This window comes from Thamnophis sirtalis, unplaced genomic scaffold, assembly GCF_051295495.1.
Source record: "Thamnophis sirtalis isolate CommonGarterSnake01/CBP01778 unplaced genomic scaffold, rThaSir2_p1.2 scaffold_5, whole genome shotgun sequence".
NCBI classification, from domain to species: Eukaryota; Metazoa; Chordata; class Lepidosauria; order Squamata; family Natricidae; genus Thamnophis; species Thamnophis sirtalis.
Genome location: NW_028261385.1, coordinates 102,232,176 through 102,250,683, shown reverse-complemented (window position 1 = coordinate 102,250,683; position 18,508 = coordinate 102,232,176). Strand labels below are relative to the sequence as shown.

The 18,508-nt window shown below is 39.3% G+C and overlaps 1 protein-coding gene across 2 annotated transcripts in view; it reads right to left on the bottom strand.

The window, feature by feature from the left end:
* Positions 1 to 18,508, bottom strand: part of SHB (SH2 domain containing adaptor protein B) — a 143,680-nt gene that overhangs the window by 59,193 nt on the left and 65,979 nt on the right. For both annotated transcript variants that reach the window (XM_087716319.1, XM_014062452.2), the window contains exon 3: positions 10,969 to 11,184. In XM_087716319.1, the coding sequence (XP_087572445.1) occupies positions 10,969 to 11,184 (216 nt within the window). The remainder of the gene's footprint in view (positions 1 to 10,968; positions 11,185 to 18,508) is intronic.

The following is an 18,508-nucleotide window of genomic DNA, read 5'->3' as shown; positions in this document are numbered from 1 at the left end:
ATGATTTCTAATATTCCTGAACTGGGATTCAAGATCCAGACCTCTTGTTCAATCTTTTCCTAACTGACACACTCAAAATGTCTTAGTGCTGCAATTATCAGAATTAACAGCCATCATGGATTTCCTATAAAAATCTCTACGTTAGTTTTTTTTTTTTTTTGCATAAATAAATCTTCTTTTGAACTGGAGACAATTAGTCCAATGTTCAGTTTCTAGCCTCAACTATTAGAATACTTCTAAAGATCGGATAACTACATTCTAGTTACTGAAAGACCCCAGATTCCAGAAAACTGAACATCATAAATTAGATACCCCATAGCAGTAGGATCATCCATCTCCAACTGGCTCTCAAATCCAAAAAGCCTCAATTTCTAGCATGTCCTACTTATAGACAGCAAGGCTCAACAATTATTGGACAGATTAAAAATATCTGCTCATGAGACAAAATAGTAGCAAAAGCTTTATCTATGTGTAATAGATGGCATTATCTATGGATTCAACATATTTGGCTGTCTAGCTTGGCTTCCCATATTATTTTAAAAGTTTTCTGGCAAGCATTATTATAAACTTATTCTGTTTCTGCAAAGCAACGTCTGTTTTCTATATAAACCTATTCTGTTTCTACTAAAGTAGTGTCTGTTTTCTATCCAAGAACCTTATAAAATAAATAATCCTTCTATCAAGCAAATATAAATGAAGCAAAGCCATATAATTTTTTTCCATTCTAGATGAAGAACTGCCACATTCTGCAGGTATTAAATATATGATTAAACTCGTATGCTGAATTTAAACAGAAATCTATCCAGGTTCATGCTACCAACTGAGTACAAAGACATTTAAAGTATTTAATATGAAAGTGGCTTTAAGAAAAAATAAAAAATCTCTAGCAATACATCCAATTGTAATTACAGGCTGCAAAGCAATAAAAACACATTGTTGGCTTTAGCTCTGTGTTGGTTAGACTAAGTTTTACCTAATTCATGAAAAAAGGAGCACCATATGGTGCATTTTGTTCTTCCTGTTAAGCAATGAACCAATTTTGGCTGTGCTTTTTCTGTTGCCTGTTTAGATGTTGAACCAATAATTTCATACGATGTCTGATTTGAATAATTCTCAGCAGCGGGAAACTTCAAAGCTATAATTGAGGCAAGTTTCTGTCACAGAAATACATCACTATTTCCTTACATGCTCCAATAATCCAAGATTGTTTGAGGCAGACTATTCCTGTTCAGTTATCAAGCTCAAATTATTCTACTCCGGGCACATTATACAAAGACTTCGTTGACTTAGAAGATTTTAATGCTGGGAAAGATGGAAAGAAAGAGGGGAAGAGGACAACCACCAGCAACAAGGTGGATAGACTTATAGTAGCAATCATTTTCATCATAGAGAAACTCTTTATCTATTTGGATGCCAGGAATCAAAAATGACTTGATTGCACATAATCAGTCAATCAATGAACCAACCAACCAAACAATTCCTGCTAAATTCATATCTTAAGATACACTATTGCTGTGATGGCGAACTTATGGCAAGCATAAAAAACTGTGACGTGCAGTGAAGCTTATGGCTGGTGAGGCAAAAAGAAAGAAAGCGGCTTTTGCCCCCCCCCCCCCCGCAGCAGCTATGTCCGAAATAGAGGTGTCCCACGCCTCGCAGCTATGTCTGACCCAGCTGTGGGGCGCTTCTATGTCAGACAGAAGCGGTGGGGCGCTTTCTTTCGGCTTTTGCCTGCTCCACAGGGCAAACACTTCCACCTTGCAGGGGCTGGAGCCGCAAACCACCAGGAGTACGTCCCGCCCGCAGCAGAAGAGCGCCGGTTCCTGCCCAGGCTGGAGCGAGAGCGGAGGCGAAAGGCGAAGATGGGTGTGTGTGGGGGGTATTCCAAGAGGCCCCCTCCCCTTTTGGCACTCCACAAGCCAGGCCTGCAGCGGCAAGAGGCTCCGCTCCGCTTCTATCCCCCCCCCTCCGGTCCAGAGAAGCCGGCTGCGGGCAAGTCGCCGCAGCCTCGGTTCCCTCTCCAAGCAGCCCCAGAAGGAAACGGGCCAGCCCCGCTTCCCTCCCCAGACTTTCTGGCAGTGGAGGACCCGCATTCCATTCCCTCTTCCAAGCCCCGAATGGCCAGCCTTTTGCCTCCGTGGCTCTCGCTCCAGCCTTGTCCTGGCTCCTCCTCTGCAGGCCTGCCGGAGCTCTGGAAGAAGGCATCGGGAGCTGAGGCTGGCCACTCGGGGCTTGGAAGGGGGAGCGGAATGCGGGTCCTCCACTGCCGGAAAGTTCGGGGAGGGAAGCGGGGCTGGCCCATTTCCACCTGGGGCTGCTTGGAGAGGGAACCGGGGCTGCGGAGACTTCCCCGCGGCCGGCTTCTCTGAATAGCTGCGTGAAGGATCTCCCCCCCCCGTACATATTCAGCAGGCAAAAGATAATTGGAGGAAATGGCTAGATTATGGACCCTCATTTGTATTACCCAGCAGGGAAACAGGAGGGTATTTGCTCTAAAACCTGGACCTGGACATAGAGAGGGCAGCTCCCAACCTTACGAAAAGATTCCTAACAGGAAGAAAAGGTTCCCAGCTGAAAAAACCAAATAGCCACCTGCATTCTGGAGCTCAGAGGTTGAACTCTTCAGAGCTACAAGCCAAATAGAAATGCTTATTGTTTCAACACACACACACACACACACGAGAGCGAACGTTGGCCTTCATGGCAGGTGAAAATCCTGAGAGCTCCAGGGGGGAATCAAAGTCAATGCTCTAAGCAAGAGACAGGCGACCTTCTGTCACTAAGGTTATTTTAGGGGGGGGTGTTCCTGCATAGCCCCCTCAAGGGATCCTTCTGTTCCAAGAGCCTTTGGCGTCTTCACGGCTATCACCTCCTTTGCCGTGCACAGTTAAAACTTTGACTCCAGAGCAATCTTTGCTCCAGAACTGCTGGGATAGGGAGTCGCTGGCAGTGGGCAGCCAAGGGCATTCTGGTGCCCAGGAAGTTTCCCACTCCCATCAAGCATTGGTGCTGCCCAATGACAACCTTAATTTCCAGCCGGAGGAATTTCGTAGGGTTTCTTTGGTCGGAGGGAGGGTTGGAGGGGTGTTGCGGGAAGGAGGTCGCCCCCTCAGGCCAACCAAATCGGAGCAGCCCTGCCGGCGGCCACTGCTGAAGCAACAGGTGGAGCTGATGGTCCAAAATGAAGCTGGAGAGGGGGATTCTGCCACCGCCGCCCCTCATCCACCAGAGTCATCCTCCTCCTCCTCCTTGTCGCCCGCTGCGCAAGGTCGTGGGGCAGTAGCTGCAGCGAGGAGAGCCGGAGCAGTGGAGGACCCGCATTCTGCTCCCTCTTCCAAGCCCCAAGTGGCCAGCCTTTCGCCTCCGCAGCTCTCGCTCCAACCTTGTTGGGGCTCCTCCTCGGCAGGCCTGCCGGAGCTCTAGAAGAAAGCGGCAGGAGCCGAGGCTGGCTACTCGGGGCTTGAAAGAGGGAGCGGAATGCGGGTCCTCCACTGCCGGAAAGTCTGGGGAGGGAAGCGGGGCTGGCCCATTTCATCCTGGGGCTGCTTGGAGAGGGAACTGGGGCTGCGGAGACTCGCCTGCGGCCAGCTTCTCTGGAGCGGAGGGGGAGGGATAGAAGCGGAGCGGAGCCTCTTGCCGCTGTGGGCCTGGCTTGCGGAGTGCCAAAAGGGAAGGGGGCCTCTTGGAACATACCCCTCTGCGGCTCTCGCTCCAGCCTCGTCTGGCTCCTCATTTGAAGAAGTCAGCTTCTTTTTACCACTTTAAATATTCTTCAGAGAACTATTTCTGTTTCAACTAGTGAACCAACCAAATAATACATACATGTTGCAGTGAAGAGCGAGCCTCCTCCTTCCTCCCCACTCCTCTCTCCTCTGAAGCGCACCCTCCGAAATAACACGCCCAACGTAAGCGTGCTCAACTGCCAACAAGACATGATTTGCTGCTCCCAGATCAGGAGGCGGGAGAATCAGTGCCTCCTTTACATACAAATTTTTTTGCTTTTTAACCCTTTCTTAACCTTTAAAAGGCAAAAAATTCCTTATGCAAAGGAGGCCCCGAGTTCTCTCGCCTCCTCCTATAGTTAACACTAAGCACAGACTCCAAGTCACTGTGACTTGGAATCTGGTAGCAACTACCTTGGCTTTAATTATTTAAAAAAAATCTTTAAAATTCTTTTCTTTTCCTGAGGAGACTGGTGAGGCCCTGCCTCCCTGCCTCTAGTGACTGCATGACCCTGATGCAAAAGGTGGCACGCAGAGCCTTCTCTGAGCACCATCAGCAGCTGCTCTTCTGGGTTTGCATGTGCACTGGATAGCTGGTCCGGCACGCACGCGTGCGGCATCCAGCTGCTCTTCCGGGTTCCCGGAAGAGAGGGCAGCTGTCCGGCAAACATGCTGCTGTGCGCATTGGCTAGCTGCCCTCTTCCGATTTCTGGTGCTCCAGCTCGGGAATACACACGTTCCAGTTACAGTACTTGGTGCCGAAAAGGCTAGGCATCACTGCCCTATTGTCTTTAACAAATTAGAACAGTTTTCAATTTCATAAACATTTCTGTGTTATTCATGTGTCTTAGAACAGGATCTTAACTATATTATTTTATGATAATCCATGATACCTATATGACTGATTAAAACTCCCACTTTTCTGCTTAAAGTGGCATGCATTTTTTTCCTAATTTTTGTACCCCAAAATAGAGTCAATCTTCCAGTCAGAATAGTACATTATAATTCAAAACATTACACCACTGATTCTCTAGAAGCATCTGAACTTTAAAGTTGCAATGGTTTTATCTTTTTATTTTTCTAAGACTATTTTTTCTGGTATAAAACCAGAATTATTTGAGCAAAATTTATTTTTTCTTCTCTATGAGAGTCAATCTGGTGGTTAATTTGTTTCAGATTCTTAAACATTGGTACTCTTGCTTTACAATTTTGAAGTTTAACCTTGCCCTGATAGCAGGTTACTCAGAATATAGAGATATATTTGGTAGTTTTATAGTAATATCCTGAGAAGTAATGTTGCGGTACTGTATAATTTAAAACGGAGAAAGACATGAAATATGCAAAGTAATAGGTCTGGCTAGAAATAATTTAATTAGTAAAATGATGCTCAGAGCTTTTCATTTTTAAATAATAGAACAAGCCTAGTCATGCAGCAGAATGGAGCAATCTAGTTCACACTGCCCAAAACAGGAAGGGAGGAAGAAAAGAAAGAAGGAAGGAAGGAATTTAAATGAACGAGACTGTTTAATGTTAATAGTGATGACAGTTAGGATGTCATTTTCAAGTTTTAAAAAGTTTTCTGCCTCCATTGAAAATAAAATAATGTCAAATTCTTGTCAGACTTCCAAATAGCCATGCTGAGACACTGGTTGGAGAAGGCTTAATTATAAACAATTGAATATAGTGGTGCTTAAAAGTTTGGGGACCTTTTTTAATTTTCAGTATTTCTGCATCAATACAGCTTAAAACATGATCTGTTCTCTACACAAGCCCTACATTTCAATAAGGAAAACCCAATTAAGCAAATAGGTATAAAAACATTATACTTGTTCATTGATTTATTTAGGAAAATAAACCAAACCTACATACCTATGTGTGGCAAAAATATGTGAACCTTCAGGACTATTGGTTGATTTAAAGAGAAATTAAGATTTAAAGAGAAATTATTTTAATAAGCGGATGTTGATCAGATGTGATCTGCCTTATTTAAGTAACAACATTCTGGGTATTCACTATCAAATACTTATTTTCATAAATTAAATAAATTAGAAGAAAGCTAATGTTTGAGAATAGCCAACTCAAACTCTTGACCTTAATCCTATAGAAATATTGTAGAAGGACCTAAAGCGTGAGGAAGCTCACCAACATCCTTGAAGCTGTTCTGTTTGGAGGGATGGGATAAAACTCCTCCAAGCTAATGCACAGAACTAATCAACAGCTATTGGAAATGCGCACACCTGTTACTGAAAGCAAAGAGTCACATAGTTTTGCAAAAAAAAAAAAATAGTATTGGATCATTTTCCTCAGATTCATAAAGAAGCATACAAGAAATTCTCCACTTATGATCATAATTGGACTGGGAATTTTGGTCACTGATTGAAGCAGTCATCAAGTCAGATGCCATGTAACTACTTTGCTTAATGACAGCAATCCAGTTGCTGTCATTATGCAACAGTGTAGATTGTTAACTGGACCTCCAGGAGAGAGCACAAAGTGTCCCAAGACACTTAGGAGATCTGGACCCTCACCCTGCCCCACAAAGGAGAATACTTGCATGAATACTGATGTTCAATAGAATTTTTGCTAGAACTGAGATCTGTTCATATATGTTTTCTCCTTCCCTCAGTAAGTGAAACCTTTCTGAACTTTCTGGAGAGGAGGGGAAAACAACAGCCAATTCCAGAATTCTGAATGGCATAGCTGACATCTGTTTGCTAGGATTTTCACCAGATTTGAGGTCTGTTCCTCTAGCATGTGGGAGGATTTCCCCATCTGCATGAAGGGGAAATTCCTTGTCATGCTGGGGGAATGGAGCTGACATCCAACATCCCCTTGGCTTGCAACCTTTCCTCCAGCTTCCCTATTGACTTTCTAGGGAAGCCAGCAGAGAATATTGCAAATGGAGAATCCATAATCGCAGGGCATTTGGCAACCAGTTGTACATACAAGCAGGTTGCCATGGTCCCAAACTGTCATATTACATAAAGAGGGAGTGGCAAGATGTTTTATGATGGCTGGAAGTGCTTTACAGGCAGGCAAGCAGCCCTTCTGATGCTGTAATAACTGCAAATGGTCATTAAATGACCGGTTGTAAGTCGAGAATAATGTTTTCACTCATTTATTTAACTGCGTTTTCTTTATCTAGTTTTAAGACTTATATAGAGAACAGGCCACACTTTAGGTCATATTGATGCAAATATTGAAAATCTAAAACGATTCATGAACTTTTAAGCACAGTGCACATATGTCCCCTTGCCCCAAATGAGAACATTCTTAAAACTTTATGACATCTTAAAAAATTAGAGGAGAATTCTACAATATTTCACGAAACATTCAGCTTCTCCTTTGTGGCTACAATCCTGAACACTAAATATCTATTTACTCTTAGTATGAACTGGATGAGCAAAACTGCTAATTAGAATCTTCAGCTAAGCAGAAAATCAGTAGAAAGCATTAGCATACACAGAAAAAGTCACCATTGATATATATTGCTATTTATCTTCTACAAATGCAGTTTCACACAGGTTAAAAGTTCCACTCAGTTGTACAGAACAATACTTTCTAACAAACAGATGTTGCCTCGTTAATTGCAACCAAATTAAGCACAACATCAAAATACAATCCTCTGCCCAGAAAGCTGGTTAGGGAACTCTTCTGTTAACAGCAAATGCCTCAACACACTTGTACCAGAAATTCAATTAAACAATAAGGAATCATTCCAGAATCTGGTTATATAGTTATGAGTTACTGTAGCATTGATTTCAAGCGAAAAGAAATGAAGTAGCATCTCCTCAGGGCTTATTATACACAGAAAGGCAATACCTTAGACAGCAACAGACACATCTACAACTCTGGTCTGCATCTCAATGATTTAGGAAGGTAGTTCATTCCTCCTGCCAATCAGGTTGTTAAGATTTAATAGGAGAATAAAGTATGTGAAATTAAAAGGCAATAAAGGTTTTAAAATGATTCAAATTCAATTCTGAAGGGCATAGTGAGGAAGGGCAAGTGTGCTCTGCAATGCACCTCTGTGAGGTATGGAGGGTTTGCAGTAGCAGATATGGGAGGCATCTAAGGCACAATCCTATCTGCTATAATCTATTCATGTATCTGTGTTTTGGATACAAATATACAGTTATACAGAAAATAGTAGAGAGAAAGAGAAGGAGAGAGAAAAAGATAAAAGAGAAATCTATCTCACTAAATAAAATAGCCTCATAGGCAAAAAATTGAAAGACAAAGTATGGTAGCTTTTGCAATGTGATAAAAATAATCTTAAAAACAGTTCCTGAAATTTCATCGAATGCTCATTTTTTTCAGCTGATATAATTTCAATTTCCTACCTTACATGCATTTCAAGACAACAAAGATGTGTTGAATGATCTCCTAAATGACTGTAGCAACCTCATCTACTAATCTGAATCTATATATGACTGATACTAAACTATGCCTTTTGGGCTGTCAGATTAATTCACTTTCAAACAGCAATGTATCATCCGGTAAGAGAAAATTGAAAACTCCCTCTATGTCACTCCATCAAAAATCTAATCTTTTATGAAAATTTAAGTCTCTGTGAAGTTAAATATGGAACAGGCATAAGGATTTTGAAAATCATCATTATTGCTGGAAGAGAGCTGACATCGCGACGGCATGATGTGCAATCTTGGTGTTCCGAGATCACAGTCGAATTCCTGTCACTGGACGGTCCATTTGGACCTAAACCTTCCTGCAGAGACGGTGATTGAGAAGGGCACCTCCTGCTGATCTCAGGGACACTGCAAAGTCCCTGAAAGATCCAGGAATAGCCTTTTTTTTCCGGCGACAGAAACGCTGCTAATGAAGCTGCTGAAGTTGGGACAACTCTGGAACCAGAAGAAAGCAGAGGAAGAGACTACCCAAGAAAAAAAATTAAGTTAAGTTAAGATTGAAGACAAAAGACTGTAGGTGGTGAAATTGATCTGCATTGAACTTAGTGTGTTATCCAGTTTCTAATTTTTTCTTTTTTTCACTGATGGAATTTTTGCAGGGGCTCCCTATTTTTTAAACTGAATGGATTAATTCTTCTTCTTTTTTCACTTTTGCTTATACCTATGGATTAAAATTCTCCTTTTTTATAATGCTTGATTTGATTGATTGGATTGTTTTTGATCTCAATTTAAGGGTTTTTTCCTTTCTTAAGCTTGGAATATAAAGAAGAAAATAAGAAGGATTATAAACAACAGGAGGAAAAGCAGTTACACTGCCACTTAGAGGCTGGAGGCTGGATACATAGTTTTTTTCTTCTTTCTCTTTGATCACTTGAGATTTAAGGTTCTTTCAGTTTGTTTACTGACAGTGATAGTAGGAAGAGCACAACTTGTGTATACAGGTGCCTTTTGGAAGTTCTATCACTAGCTATTGGAGGGAAGACAACATTTTGACTTGAAAGATAATAAATGAACCTGTTTGAAGTTTATTAAAATAGCCTTGAACCCTATAGTGGCAGTATCTGCAAAATTGAAAGAATGGCTGAGCAGGAAAAAGAAACTGTAACATTGCAAATGATTATGTTTGAAATTCAAAATCTATTAGTTGTGACAGAGAGAATTGAAAAGAGATTGGAGAATAAGGAATACAAAACAGAAAAATATGATGGAGAAACTGAGGATGTTTACCAAATGAAGAAAGTGGAGGACAGAGTTCAAAAGGTGGAAGAAAAATAATGAGCGAAGAGATAAGAAAACTGTGGATACTGACAACAAAGTGAGCGTGGTTGGTAATGGCAAGAGAGGAATATGGAAAGGGGAGATGGATGGATTGGAACTCTACCCAGACTTCAAAGCACAGAAGAGGGAAAATTGATGGACATAAGGAGATAAATCTTGATAGAAGCACTAGCGATAACCAAAGATAAGCTGATAGAAAGAGCAGATGTTGGGTTTCAAGCTTTTGTGAGATATGAAAGGAACAATATTTTGCCACGGGAGGTTTATACAAGATTTATTAAGAAAGTAACTAGAACATCAATGTTACAAATGGCAAGAGATATAAGACCGTACTATTGCTGGAGGGATACAGGTTGATGTGATGAAAATGTATAATAAAAATTAAGCTAAATTTAGTTTACTAGTAGTATGTATAAAATGAAGCAACAATAGCTATAGTTAAATAATGATAAATAATGATAACAATACATATAGATATATTAGTTTGATAATATGACATTTTATATAAACAACACATGGAGATTATGAGAGGAGGTTTAAAAGCTTTATCTAGAATATGTTATAAAGATGTATTGTGATTGGATGATCTTAGGATGATTTAATGGAATGTTATCATATAATCTTATTCTAGATTTTGAATATTATATATAAAAGGACGTAAAAACAATTATAGTCAAATTAAGGTTGAGATATAATAATTGTGATATACGTGAATATAGGTGAATTTAAAATATGTGATTTGATATGAAAAGCAGGTGGTGATTATGGAAGAGATGCATGGAAATACTGTAACCAAGTGACACGCTTTCTACAATGTGTAATGGAAGATGGGTTTTTTATTTTTATGTTTGTTTGTCCTTGTTTAAAAACAAATAAAAATTGTTTAGAAAAAAAGAAAAAAGAAAATCATCATTATTTTGGCTCCAGCAAAATAAATAGTAAACAAATGTTACTGGAGTTTTCTGTAACTATGAAATTCAGTCCTGCAAACACAAAACCATCCATGACAAATTCCTATCTATGATTACTTTCCCCTTGTTTTCAGCTTCTGAAGCTTTGACAGATCTGGTCGAAGAGATGGTTATATTATGTGCAGATGCCACATTGTGAGACCTAGCTACCATGACTGACCCTGACAAACTGCATATCAAATTGGATAGACCACAATTCCCCAATATCTTCTGACACCTAGCCATATTAAAAGCAAAGCTGAGGTAAGAATTCAGATATGGAGCTATGGCTATTTCCAGAAAAGGCTTTTAGTGGTCCTCTGCAGGATAATGCACATTCCACTGTGAATTTATGTACTATGCCTGCAGCTATGGATCCAGTCTTGACAATTTCCCCTGTCTATTGTTCAGAAGTGTGCTGCCTCTGAACAACAAGGCGTTCTGTTTGATTTTTTTTAGATCACAATAAACATACACTAGACACCACAAAATCATTCTATTATGCTCTAAAGCAACATCAACAACCCATACTTTACTATCTCTTGCAAGACACAAAACAGAATCGCAATGATTTCCTTCAGAGGCTCTCACCTGCCAAAGCAGGAATGGTGACCTTATTCCATTCCCATGGTTGGTCATACTCATCTGCAGGCCTATCATCATCCTGTGGCAACTTGCTCTCTCTCAGGCGTTGACTCACAGCACTTTCTGAATCAGATTCCACACAGTTGCCTTCAGGTTCGTAAGGTGTGTCATACAGCTGGATGTCTTTTTGCTGGGGCTTCACATTGTCTTGCCTCTGTAACTCTGTCAGAATGGGAAAATAATTGGATTAATTTTTTTCTGCTGGCATCAGCAGGCAAGGGAAAAAAGTTTATGTAGTATAATTTAATATAAACATAATATAAACATTAAGCAACAAGAAAAATGTAGATATGTAAGCTGCTAAAGGTTTCCATGTTTAGCTTCTCTCAAACTGGAAAAAGAAGAAACAGAACAAAGCTTCTGATAACAGTTTACCAAATGGCAATATAAATCTAACAAAATGTCAGAAAAGTTAAGCATCTATAGGAAATAGGTTCCTATAAATTCAGCAAGATTTTAGAGCAGGAAGGACATGCCAAGGACTTATATGTGAATCAAGAGAATTCTTTATGTTGGTCCTTGAACCCATCAGAATGGCTGGGCTGATAATTTCACCCTTCTTTCTCACTCTCAATCTCTCTCTCTTGTAAGTTTCATAAGTCTTTCAGAAGTTTAAGGTATACATTTTATCCTTTAAAACTCTTGAAATGGCCTAAAAGAATCTTGCCCTCTTATGCACATACACCGTCTGAGGCTAGCTTCTGAGCTGGTGAAGTTGCAGCTTCCTGGCTCCATCTCCTCCAATGTGATAGCATCTAGATGTGATGATAAACAATGCAAAGTCCCACTGAGTTTTCTGGAGTCCGGGAGGGGAAGGCTACTTCATAAAAAGCTCACATAATTTGGTACCCAACAAATCTAATACAGGTCATGAAGCTTGCTAGTTGTCATAATGCCATTGTTAAAGAAAAACAGAAGAACAATGGCAAGATGCTGTATCTGCATAGAGCTGATCTAAATACACAGATATCAAAGCACCTTTAAGTTGTTTTGAATTTTAATTGTGTTCAATAGGTGTAAAGGGTTTCCCTGAAAGTGATATCAAAAGACACCTTCCCCTCTATAACTATGCTCCAAGAACTATGTTAACATGATGGACTTTGACAGCTTTGCCTGGTATAGAATATCTAAGCAGAACTGGGGCATTTTTTAATCATGAAATTTATCATGCTGTTGTTGTTGTTGCTCTAAGCTTTAAAATGCATCTTGGTATGATCAAGAAATTACGTGTGGTAAACTCAACTCACTAGGGGCCCTAGCTTTCCAGATTATAATGCCATGGGAAATAGTCCTAGGGGAGATGGAAACGGGGTGGCTAGAGCAAATCAAATGAATATTGTGAACAAAAGGGCTTTGTAGAAGCTACTTCAAATTCTCTTTGAAAATTACATCACAAAGCTTGGCACTTGTGATTATTAACATTATCTTTCAATCTCTTAATTCTAATGAAAAAAGTCTGTAAAATCATGCATATTAATGCAAGCTGAGTTTGGCAATTATAAATGGATTTTACCTCTAAATATTAAACAAAAAGTAACTTGCTGTGAAGGTAATTAAATTGGGATGTCCAGGTCAGCCCCTTCTTGCCTGACGACTACCATTCTATATTTACTTGTCTACTAAACCTTGACCCCATAGCTATGATGTGACTGATACTATACATTTCCATGCCGCCTTTTCGTCCAGAAGATCACAGCATCATTCTCAGGTATAGCTTATTTCATCTTAACATTGTTATGAGGGAGTTATGTTAGCAATATTCAAGAATCCTTTGTCCAAGGATATCTGGAGAATTTCACTGGGGAAAGTTAAATATTCTGGAAATAGAAATTGAAATTCTTGAAGAGGTGCTGTTTACAGGTGTGTCCTCATCCAGCTTTTCTACTAAATGAGTCACTGATGGTAATAACTAACAGCATCCTCTCTTTCACTTTCCGGAAATATCCGGAGAACATCTGAGTCATGCTATTCAAATGCCCAAAAACTTTTATACTTGGATATTAAACCTCATGAGTACTAAAATACACCATGTGGGGCAGCTAAAAAAGAATGGCAGGAAACTTCCCCTGGCACAAACTGTGGTGTCAAAAAGTATCTTGGAAAAGTATCTTGGTAGACAGACCATCTGGGTCTCTGCCTAACCCTGAATTAAATTTCAAGGTGTTTGGTGGTGTCCCTGTTCCCTGAAGCAAGTTTGGTAGCCACTCATGAGGAAAGATTACTCACAATTGTGGTATTCCAAGTATGGCTATCCCCCCCCCCTTCCCCGGCAAAACATATCTTTGCAGTAAATTGTTTTAGCTTAGAAATGGAATCCCAATGAAATGAGAATCCCAATGAAATGAGAACTGTTATATACTACATCTATCTAGCTTACAAAGGCATCTGACTGGCCACTATGGAAACATAGAAAACAGGCAAGAATTTGGTCATCTTTTGTTTAATCAGTAGGAGACTTTTTATTGTTGTTCTTCTCATGTTCTTAGAACAGCAGGACAATATGTGTGTTTTGCTTCTGTTTCTACAACCATATTGCATTTCTGGGTATATATTGCATCCTTCCTCAACTGGGATGAGAGCACTGTAGATAGAAGGAAGGATCATGAGAGAAATAGAAGTGGCTAAATTCTATTCCAAATATGTATCTGTTTCCTGTCAGTTTGAACAAATAATCAGGGTAAATGACTTGCCTCCAGAAATTGTATGTGTTCCAACACTGGATGTTTTTAAAAAGATTGGACAACCATTTGTCTGAAATGTTATAGTGCTTTCTGCTTGAGCAGGGGTTGGACTAGAACAGTGGTCTCCAACCTTGGCAACCTTGGCAAAGCGAAGCAAAGCTGGCTGAGGAACTCTGGGAATTGAAGTCCACAAGTCTTAAAGTTGCTAAGGTTCGAGACCGCTGGACTAGAAGACCCCCAAGATCCCTTCCAACTCTGTTATTCTGTATCTAATTCTCCAATGGTAGTAAATGACTGCCACTGAAAATAATACAGCAAACCTTTAATGTCATAGAATGATTCTATGCTGTACGACACACTGCAGAGTTGAATGTAGTATTTCTGCAATTTGGTTGGGTGTTTAACGTGATAGCCTAGAAACTAGCAGACAATCTATTTTAAACCCTCTTTTGGCATGAAAGCTAGCTAAGTGACTGCCTCTCAGTCCAAACCACCTCACAGTGTTATTTTCGTGAGGAAAATAGGATGCAGGAATATTAGACATCTTCACTGCCTTGAGATTAAAAAAAGCAGGATAAAAATATGATAGCAATACTATAATATAATAATTATATGCTATGTAAATACTGCTCATGGACAATGACCACTATTTTACTAATAATGATAACCTTGCATAGATCTACAGAACTGGATATTAAAGAACCTGTATCTTCTAGGATGGAAATTAAAACAAGCCTGATTCAAGACTCCAAAATGCATTGACCTCAATAGACATTGTTAAGAAATGCATCTATCTATTTTGCCCAGAGATACTGATTAGCAATAAATTGGTACCTGTTCTTCTATGTTGATTGTTACTTTCTGTTTATTTTTAGAATTGTTACATTTTTCTTTAACTTGATTTGTCAGTAGTGATAACAGGCTGAAAATGAAGCTTCTAACTCTTCACCTAGGCCTCAGGCAAGAAAGACATAATCCTTACTTCATCGCACTTGCCATCTTTATTTTTTTATTCATTGGCTTTATTATAACTTCTTTGATTGTTGTAAGCTACCTAGAGTTAAGAATCAGGCAGCAAACAAATTAAATAAATATTACTATTATTTGCAATATTGAATTTCTGAATAGGACAAACCATGTAATAATACAATTTTAGCTAAAGCATCACTGCTTGTAATTTATATTGCAACTTATGTTTGTTTATTTAATAGATTTAAATAACCTATTTTAATCTATTTTAATTTTGCTGCCCATATCATATAAATTATTTTGAATGGTTAACAATTAAAAACAGAATTTGACAGCTTTCAATAGCTTATAACAGCCACTATATTAACATGTATTTATGTAAAACTTTGAAAAGCAAATAAAAACTACCCAAAAACAAACAATAAAACCAAAACTCAACCCAACAACTCAATATTATGCAGGTGTGAGTCTATGACTATAAAATAGTTTAGACCTCTAGTCAACATTTTTATTCAAAAATACTTTTGTACACGAAGATGCGATTCATTATGAATTACTTTACTGATACAATTTTAAAAGTGGAGACCAGATATGATATTTAATTAAAGATGTGATATTTAATTAAAGAATTCCTCAAATTTTTTGCTGCTATATTAATTTTTAAAGCAATTTTCTCACATCTTGAAATACCACTGACCAAAAGAACAAGGAACAGGTAGTCCTTGACTAAAAACTGTAATTGAGCCCAGAATTATGGTTTTAAGTTGGGCCAGTTGTTAAGCAGGCCACCATGGGACCATGTTTGGTTTTACAATATTTTCTGTGGTGGCCATTATGGAAACATTACAGCTGTTAAGCAAATTCACTTTCTGCAATGGACACTTTTCGTTGGAAATCAGAGGTAAATGCCAGTTATTGGCAAAAAACATAATCAAGCATGTCATGTAATCATGGAACACTGCCGAACGGTCGTAAATGCAGAATGGCTACCAAGTGCCCAAAATGCGATCACATGACTGGGGTGGCAGTTGGAACTTCAAATCTGGGTCTTATATAGCCCTTGGTGCTCATCATAACGTTGAACGACTGCTAAGTTACCAGTTGTAAGTTAAGGACTATCTGTACTTTCACTTCCCTGTGCTTGTGATGGTAAATGTTGCTGTGAATAACAAAAACTGAATTGTACTATTTCATTTACCCTGAGTTGAACAGACATTAAAATTACATTGGTCTTACTTGACCAGCCAAATGAAATTACTTGGTCATCTTTGACCAATTGGGGAGCAATAAGGAATCCCCGAGTGGTAAGACTGGGAAATCAAAGAATATATCCTGGAAGAAGGCAAGGACAAAAATGTATTCACATTATTCACAATAAAATGATGTGAATGCAGTGTCTGATGGAAATGTGACTTATCATGAATTGTGGTAAATGCCATTGAGGCAAATGCACCTAATAACTTTATACAATTCATGATAAGTCACATTATCATGAATTGTATAAAGTTATTAGGTCTACTTGCCTCAATAGCATTCAGCCAAAATGAGTGAATGAAAAATGGCATCAAATGTACCAATTTGGTTACAACTGAGTTTTTTATAATGTAGGCTGGGTCAATCACTATTATTGATTATGAGGAATTTAACCATCTTGCAAAGCGCAGCTAATTCACCTTTAAGGCAAACCATTTTTCCATATGTGACTGAATACTATATCTAAACAGAGAGAAATAAAGAGGAATTCATTGCAAAAATTGCTAAATAAGTACAGTATTTCATCTGATCACTCTAGTATGATCTGTGTATGTGATGGGAAAATTTCATTATCAAATCTGGTTCGCCTCTTAAAGTCTTTTTCTCGTATTAGTGCCATCAGAAGCTAGGCAACCAGTTTCTCCATATGAAAATTATTGCCTCTTTCAGACAACCCATTCAATTTTGTCCAAACAAGGTAGGGGAGGAGGAGAAATAAGAGCAATAAAGTATTCATAACAAGATATTTTTAGGAGCATGACACAAAAATCAAATTAATGATACAACACCACAAATAGTGTAGATAGTGACATTATAGTTACATTCTACACTAGAAACATAAATAAGCAGTCTTGGTTTAACCAACAAGCAACTAAGGAATATAGGAGAATATAGCAGAGATATAGCAGATGATGTGCATATGGAACACCAATATTTGATAGGCTATGCATTCATTAAAAGCTCCTCTGAGCTCCAAAGGTGCTTTTTCAATAGGCATCTGGACTTCCTTGTTTTTCTTTGAAGATGTTTTGCTTCTCACCCAAGAAGCTGCTTCAGTTCTGACTGGATGGTGAGAAATGGAAGGATTTATATTCCTTGCAGTCAGCTCATCATTTGCATCCTGTAGACTGGAGATAGATGATGTCATGTTCCTTCCCCTCTATTGAGAGAGGGCTGTTCAATTTTGACATAGATGGCATCTTTGAACCCCTCTTTCAAATCAGCAGTCCTCTCTGCCCAAAATGTGGGCTTTCCTGTTTTCAAAAGAGTGGCTTTTGTTTTTTAAATGCAGAGGGTTGCTGAATCTTGTCCTGATGAGTTTGTTCTCCTATGCTGTGCCATCTGTGCCTCTTGAAAAAAGCACCTTTGGGACTACCACGACCTGGATCAGGGGTGTCAAACTGGTGGCCCTCAGGCTGGATGCTTCATGCGCAGGCCAAGCCCATCCCAGCTCCACGAAGAGAAAAACGTCACAATCATCACATGACAGCAACCTGATGTGGTGAGTTTGACACCCATGACCTGGATGACTAAGAATCTCCACAGACTTTGAGCTCCAAACTTGCCTATTCTGACTCTCCATGATTTGGTGCCTTTTTTCTTTTGGTTCTCATTCAGCCACTTTTCTGCACTTTTTGTGTGACTTGATTATTCAAAATAGAAGGAATGATAGAAGCTGAGACTTCCTTGAAGGAACAGAATGCTTACTGATACACTGCAAGGTTACATTTTTGGTAAACGTAAGAAAGAATTATGTTTCTGGTTTTCTCTTTTTAAAAAAGTGTCAAGTGATCTAAAATTGGGTAAATGAAAACTATCCCTTGCTCTGTTCACAAATAAGAAGGCGTTTTCTTTTTCTCTGAAGGAAACAGAACACAAAGCAGGAGCAAAAGGTTACTCCAGGCTCGCTATTGCATCCCAAGAAAGTAAACAGAGCTTTTCTTAATGAGGAAAAATAGCAAACATGTCAGAGGATTGATACTGAAGAATTAGTCACAGAATTACGGAAGCCAGGAACAGCTGCCACCCAGCCAAGGCGACTGTAACATGGCTGCACAACCGACTGTATTTTTGCGACACTCTAGGCCAATGATTCCCAACGTGGAGTCTATGTTCCACAGGGGGGCTATTTGATTTTTAATGGGGGCAATTTTAATCTTGTTTAAACCAAGTTAATGGCCTTTTCCGCTTCCTCTATGTGAGCAGATTTCACTTTTTGAGTAAAGTAAGAATTATAATTCACGGGGGATGGGGGGAATCAGGATTTTAGAGATGTTTAGGTGGGACATGGCCAAAAAAAGGTTGAGAACCTCTGCTCTAGACATAGTTTCCCCCCTTTTCTTGAAATCCCCATTTGGAAGATAACTGTTTTGAATATCATCATACAGAGATGTGCCAGGATGGAGCTGCATATATATTTTATCAAAAGAGCTGTGTCAATTCAGATTGTAATTTTGGGGCCAAAAGAAATGGTGCTCTCCCCTGGAAAAGCAGCTTCCTGCAGATGCACCAAACACATATATAATAAGGAGAGGAAGAAGAGAGAGTGAGAGTGAGAGTGAGAGTGAGAGTGAGAGTGAGAG